General features: G+C 41.1%; 1 protein-coding gene across 1 annotated transcript in view; it reads right to left on the reverse strand.

Moving 5' to 3' along the window:
* Positions 1 to 7500, reverse strand: part of LOC119581223 (importin subunit alpha-3-like) — a gene marked incomplete in the record, with an annotated part of 82549 nt that overhangs the window by 37384 nt on the left and 37665 nt on the right. The window contains 5 exon segments of the mRNA XM_037929622.1: positions 4811 to 4993; positions 5226 to 5401; positions 6285 to 6423; positions 6670 to 6860; positions 7458 to 7500. The exon segment at positions 7458 to 7500 is cut by the window's right edge and continues 37 nt beyond it. Coding sequence (XP_037785550.1) covers positions 4811 to 4993; positions 5226 to 5401; positions 6285 to 6423; positions 6670 to 6860; positions 7458 to 7500 — 732 coding nt within the window.

A 7500-nucleotide genomic window follows, 5' to 3' on the forward strand; every position in this document is an offset into this window, starting at 1 on the left:
ATTGTCACATCCCAGGATCACGTACAGTTGTCTAAGAGATATTACAGCCCTGCACTGAAGTGTTACAGGTGAGTGGTCACACCTATAAATAATGAGCATGACATGATCAATAACCGTAACAGGGAGAGGGAGTTCTCCTTCCCTCCCATCCTCACCCCTACCTCTCACCCAGACACAGTGTGCTCACCCACGCACCGTCAAAAGAGGGTAAAATTGGTATTCTCAGCCAGTCTCAGGATGCGATACGGGTCAAGGATATTAATCTGAAAGGGATCATTGGTATTGATCCGATTACATTTAGCCTTCCGACATGCCTTGACACGTAGCTTACCTTAAATCGCTAAAGCATCCCATTAATAAGAATCCATTGCAGCCAAAGGCTTATAAAATTCGTTGCTTTAATGCCTTTATTATTGCCTTCAAACATACCTTTACTACATACAAAAAGACACAAACACAAATTATATCGCTCGAGTTCCATATACAGTCGATGATAATACTAATCTCTTCTTGCTCAAAGGCAATGACGGTGGCGGTGCAAACTCGTATTGAGGTGTAAACAAACAAGAAAAGGAAATCCATTTTAACCCATACTGAGATTGACAATGTTCGCATTATATATGACAAAATTTATATGCATCTGACTAAGTCCATTTCTCATTCATACATTTTACACTAGTCGTTCTTACATCCCAGTGGCATCTTCATAATAAAAATACGACTTTTTTGTCTCCTACAAGAACGGGAAAAATACTGAAAAAGGACACAAATAACTTTGCTGAGGGGCATAAGTCAACCAAACTTTACTTCTCGATTTCCCCAATATTGTCTACAAATATGCGACAAGAGAAAGAAATATTTTTACGTCGGCACTGAATAAAACTTGCTACTCGACCTCTTCAGTATTTTCTAAATAACTTAATATACAATCACACTGCAGGTGAAGGCTGTGAGAGTAGGCTTGACACGATCTTATACTGTTGCATCCAACTACCTTCCTCCACATAATCTCAACATATATGATTTCGAAGATGTACTTGGGCAGTTGCCACATCCATTTCTATTCTTGGGAGATTTCAATGGTTGGCATCACCTCTGGGGAGACACTTTATGCAACCCTCGAGGAAGAGCCTTGGAGGCCTTGTTCTTAAGAGTAGATGCAGTTTTAATGAATAGTGACACTCCCACACATTTCCAAATTCAAACTGGGACATTCTCCAATATAGACCTGTCAATTGGCTCACCTGATTCACAGATGCATTTCACTTGGCAGGTCAAGGAAGACTTACATGGAAGCGACCTCTTTCCAATACTTTTGCAGGAGGTGAATGGTATTCCAGCCAATGGAGTGCAGAGATTTCGACTTGAACACGCGGATTGGAATCTTTTTACATCAACTGCAGTATTTCAAGGATCTGTGAATGATTTCCAGTGTGTTGAAGATCCTGTTAATCACTTCACATCACGAATTCACCTTGCAGCAGAAGCATTCATTCCAAAAAGTAGCAGACATTACCTTGATCCATTACAAAAAGACCCGAGCCAAGGCCAGGCAAGTGCTAAAGGAGGCTAGACGGACATGTGGAGACAGTATGTCTCCTCGATTAACTCTGGGACCCCTTAGCATGGGTATGGGACAAGGTGCGTAAGATCGTTGGAAAGAGCACATCACTGTCTCCACCTGCTCTGAAGATAGATGGCATAATCATCACAGACAAAAAAGATGTTGCTAATGAGCTAGCTAAATCCATGGCAGAGATTTTCTCTGAAGAATCTTACACTGCCCGATTCTTCACTCGGGCTGAGCAGTAAGACTGCAGCAGAACTTCCATACAACTTGCCATTTTTGCGCAAAGAGATGGCCGTAAGACTGCCCCTGGAAGTGACGATATTCCATACCAAATGATATCTCACTTACCGGAGAGCTCCCAGAAGTTCCTGTTAGACCTATTCAATAGGATCTATAGGGAGAGTACTGTGCCATCCACATGGAAAGAGGCTATAATCATTCCTGTCCCTAAACCTGGTAAGGATGCTTCCACACCAGGAAATTACAGACCAATTTCTCTCACCAGCTGTATCTGCAAGCTGATGGAGAAAACAGTAAATTTCAGGTCGACATGGCTGCTAGAAAAGAAAAACGTGCTGACCCCATATCAATATGGGTTTAGAAGATGGAGATCGACTACAGATGCACTTGTAAGGATGGAAACTGCTATACAGAATTCCTTCGCACAGCGACGTCACATGTTAGCAGCCTTCTTTGACCTAGAAAAAGCTTAGGATACCACTTGAAAGCATAGCATACTCTTGAAGCTGTATGATGTTGGTTTAAGAGGAGCATTACCTACCTTCATACAAAGCTTCCTTGCTGAAAGGAAGTTTAGAGTTCGATTGGGAAACAGTTTCTCTAACCTGGAAGATGAACTTAAGTGTGACCCTATTTGCCATTGCTATAAATGACATTGTAAAGGTTGTTCCAATTGCTGTCTCGTGTAATCTGTATGTGGATGACTTTACACTGTACTGTTCAGGAGGAAGCTTACAGGATGTGCAAGGACACATGCAGTCTGCAATAAATCAGGTTGTACAGTGGGCAACATATCATGGGTTCAAATTTCCCGAAGTAAGACCATGGCTATACATTTCCACAAACAAGGAAAATTCCATCCTTCCTTCTATTTAGGAGCAAACCCACTGCAATTTGTCCAAGAGGTGAAGTACTTGGGTCTAATTTTTGACTCAAGTCTTACATGGGTGCCTCACATCAAACAGTTAAAAGTGAAGGCTACAAAGCGCTTAGTATTTTGCAGGTTCTTTCACATCTATCTTGGGGTGCAGACCGCACAATGCTTCTGCGGCTTTATCGAGCGCTTATATGTAGTAAGCTTGATTATGGAAGTGAGGCTTATTCATCTGCAACTCCCACTGTTCTCCAGATGTTGGACTCAGTTCACAATGAAGCTCTCAGAATCTGTACTGGGGCTTTCAGGTCTTCACCTTTCATTACACCAAAACCACATGAACCTGATTTACTACACGAGACTACAAAGGATTCCGGGACCCCCTACATCCAGATTGGTTTTCAATACCCTTGAGGATAGCCGATCCTATGGTAGGAGAATGAGGAATCTTGTGGAAGATCTCAATTTAAATCTCACTTAGGTTCTGGCTGTTGGAATTCCCCAATTCCTCCTTTGGACTAATCAAGTCGAGCTGGATTTGGTCGGAATTGGGAAAGGGGAGAGATCCGAAGCAGAAATCAGAGAGAGATTTCGTCAGCACATTTCTAAATACCAAGGATCAGATGCATTATATACAGATGGTTCAAAGTCTGAAAATGGTGTAGGCTTTGCAGCAGTGAGCAGAAGGAAGACTGCATCTGGCAGTCTTTCTCTGGCAGCCTCGATCATCACTGCAGAGTTATATGCCATCCTTGCAGCAGTTAAGATGACTAGAGATCTTACGAACCATTCCATTGTAATATTGTGACTCTTGTAGGGCCTTGTAAGCAATCAAGAGCTTAAACTCGTCACATCCACTAGTGAGGGAGGTTCAAGATTGGCTTGCACTGATGACAACTCTATGTTGGGTGCCAGCGCATGTTGGTATCAGTGGGAATGAGCGAGCTGATCAGAAGGCCAAAGCAGCTGCTGCTCAGCCTTGTGATGCTCGTTTTCTCTCCACACACCGACCTGAAACCCAGTTTCAGTTGTCTTAGCGATAAATGGAAGTAACAATGAAGGCATACAAACTGCGAGAGATTAGAGATGACCTTGGCAGTTGGGTGACCAGCATTCATCCCAACCGAAAAGTAGAAGTTGCATTAACAAGACTAAGAATCGGGCACGCAAGACTGACTCATGGGCCGATGATGGCTAAAAGTCAGTCACTTTGTGAAGATGCCAAGAGCCATTAACGATCGCACATGTAGTGGAAAGATGTGCAACATTCTCAGACCAAAGACGTATGTACTTGTCTCCCCCATATACACTGAAAAATGTATTGGGGGAGGATTGTGTATAGAAGTTCTTATTAGGGAGAAAAATTTATTATGCATAATGTTTATGCAATAATCTTATATGATAGATTTTTAAAGTTTTAAATATTTTAATATTTCTATCTAACAAGGTATTCGCCGCGGCAGACAATTTTAAATAATCAAATCAAATCAAATCTTGAAGCTTAACCTCTTTCCACCGTGCGTGTACCACATATAAAATTTTGCCTATCTTTACAATCCTCAGTCTCAGCAATAGTATACTCTGAGCATATTTTTTTTTTCTTTAGCTACCTGTTTTAGAAAATGGTGTTAATAGTAGGAATGACTTAGCTAAATGCTATGTATTTCCGCAAGCGTATCAAACGCTGTAGGGCTGCGGTATGATAATTCCGGGAAATATCTCGTTTTTTGAGGAATTGAATTAGACTAACTGATGCGACTCATATTATGTAGAACCTTGGTTTATACCAATTAACCCTGACGAACTTTTTTGGAACGCAATTTTTTTTTTAAAGTAGTTCCATTGAATATTTTTACCAAAACGCTAAAATATGCCCTTCTTACCACATTTTCTCTGAGCAGTGTGATCCCAGTATCATTATTATGAGCTTGATATCTATTTCAAATTATTGAAAAGGAATATAACCGTAGCTGATTACCTTGAGCGTGATTATAATGGTTTACGCCAAAGAAGAATGCGACTTTCTTCCGTCTGAACATACTGTATAAAACTAACTTCAGAATTCAATCAAATAAAGCAGTGCATGATGTAATAACAAGTTCTTAAAAATAAAATTTTATCTTTACCTCCTTAATAACCTTGACGAGATCAAGAAGTAGATCCTCGTCAACCACCTGCTGGATCTGCCTTTTGGTTCCAGCCGTGACGTTGGAGAGAGCCCACGCCGTCTCTTTACGAATGTTCCTGCGTGTGTTCCGCAACAACTGCTTGTACAGTGGCAAAACACCAGCCGCCAGGGCAGCTTCCGTCTATGGGTTAAGTATTGGAAGGCATGTGAATGAATCTTAAGGATAGATTTGAAACGCAGAAGACATGAAAATGGACACGATATGATTGATTTTTTAAAAACATATACAAGATATGTAGGCTGATGTTAGACTGATACGGTCTAAAGGAGAAGACAAGAAGGAAAGAAAAAAGCACTATAAATCCCACGTAGTATTTACGCACTCGCTTAGACATAAATCAAATGTACTATACCTGCAAGTCGTTGCCGCTAACGATATTGCCTGTTGCCCGTAGAGCAGGAACAATCATCTGACTCCTATCTGACCCCAGGTGACGCACGATGACGGGAAGGAGGTCCTCACGGAGCACTCCCTCGATCTCTTCATCGCCCTGCTCTGACAGGTACGAAAGGGCCCACAAAGCGTCCACTGCAAGAAGGGGAATGGGACGATAACAGATGGTAATAAGAAGGTCAATGGAAAAACAGAATCAAGGAAAGAAAGAGAAGGGTTTTGGAAAGACAGACTGATAGAGACCGATAGGTTAATCAAACAAATTAAAATTTATCTAGCACTGGTATCTAGATAGTGATCATTAATGTTATAATGATAGTAATGATATTGATAACAGTGATAATGATAACGATAACAATAGTAATAATGATGATGCATGAAAAACTATAATAGCAACAATAGCAATGATAATTATAATAACAACAAGGATGATAATAATAATAAGTTTGGTTTGGTTTCCATTTGATACAATGGATATTCTTGGTGTGACATACTGTCTGCTTGATTTGCTCACGTGTGTCAGCTTCTGCTGACTCGGCGGAACCGAGTCCTTGCCCGCTGTGGTGCCCAGCCACAGCAGTAACCTCCAGGCGACAGTTGCAACTTCTCGCGCCTGGGCGGGGCGCGAACCGCCGACCCCTCGGATGAGAGGCCGACACGTTACCACTGTACAAGCCCGGAGGGATAATAATAATGATAACAATAATAATAATAATAATAAGGATGATAATAATGATATAATGATAATATAACAATAATAATAATATGATAATATTATAGCAATAATAATATTAATATGATAATATAATAATAATAATTATGATGATAGCAATGACATCAATGGCTATAATGGAGTAGTAATAATGGTAAATAATGTATTACTATAACGATAATGATGACAATGATAATGACAATGGTAATGATAATGATGATGACAATGACGCGTTGTTGATTTGCTTCCGTACCTGCCCTCATTTGATCAACACCGACACTTATCATGTGACTTAGATTATCTTACCGTTGACCTCTTCGTCAGGATAGTTGACTAACACCTTGAGAGTGGCGATGGATTCCTTCAGCTCTTCTGGGGTGAGTGCAAGGTTCTTATTACGAAAGATATTAGCAAACACCCATGCTACCACTCGTACTGTAGACACCTGTGGGCAGAGCAGGTCTAAGTTTCTTTTCCTATTTATTTTTATGAGCTATAAAGACAAACACATTATATCTTATTAAAATCATCACATACTTATGAATATCCAACTTGTAAAACAATTGTTAAAGGGGAAAGTTCAGTGGGATAAACCCAAGGTTTCTAAACCGACATTATATTTTATTACTATTTTTTCGCATCTAATCAATATTGAAGAAACATGTTTAACCAAAACTCTTCTTAATATCACCTTAGTTGGGCCTTCTTTTTCACCAGTCTCTATGATATTTACAAGGGGTTGTAAGATCCCCCCTAACAATACGGCGTCTCTGGATTTCGGCCCGTCTCCTGCTACGTTCCCCAGCGCCCAGGCAGCTTGTTCACGCACCTCTCCCTCACTTGACTCTAGGAGTTTCACAAGTATAGGTATTGAACCAGACTCTGTTTGGGAGAAATGGGCGATAATTATTTTCTGTTGGTCACTCTCTTGCTCTGTTTTTGTCTCTCCCCAATTTCTCTTTCTCTCTCTCATGGCCGGATTAAGATTGGCTGATGCACAGTCTAATCATGCCCCTTCGACCATCTCAGTAGTTCCCCCCGCACATCCATTGTTTTCCACTCTGCTGATTTAACCCTTAACTCGTCTGGTTTTCCCTTGGCTCTTCCTATATTGTTCGTTTTATGAACTTTCCAGTGGTTCCTCTCGGTCCATCCAATGGGACCCCACAGGCTCTTCCAATGGTCCCCCTCGACCCGACTAAAATTGCCCCTAGACCCTTCCAATGGTAACCCACGGTCCAACAGTACCCCCTCGGCTTTTAGAATATTCCAATGGTCTTTTTTACGTAAGCGAAATTCAACAATGCTTAATGGCTACATCAATGTAGATTACGGTGTTCAATCTCAGTTGTCCTAAGCATGTGCTTATAAAATATTCCCCCCACCTCTCTCTCTCTCTCTCTCTCTCTCTCTCTCTCTCTCTCTCTCTCTCTCTCTCTCTCTCTCTTAATTTCTTTTTTCACCTCCAGCCCTACGTACCTACGACAGCCGCAGTCTGTTTAGAGTTCCCAGAAGCTATATT

Source organism: Penaeus monodon, chromosome 14 (genome assembly GCF_015228065.2).
Source record: "Penaeus monodon isolate SGIC_2016 chromosome 14, NSTDA_Pmon_1, whole genome shotgun sequence".
Lineage (NCBI taxonomy): Eukaryota > Metazoa > Arthropoda > Malacostraca > Decapoda > Penaeidae > Penaeus > Penaeus monodon.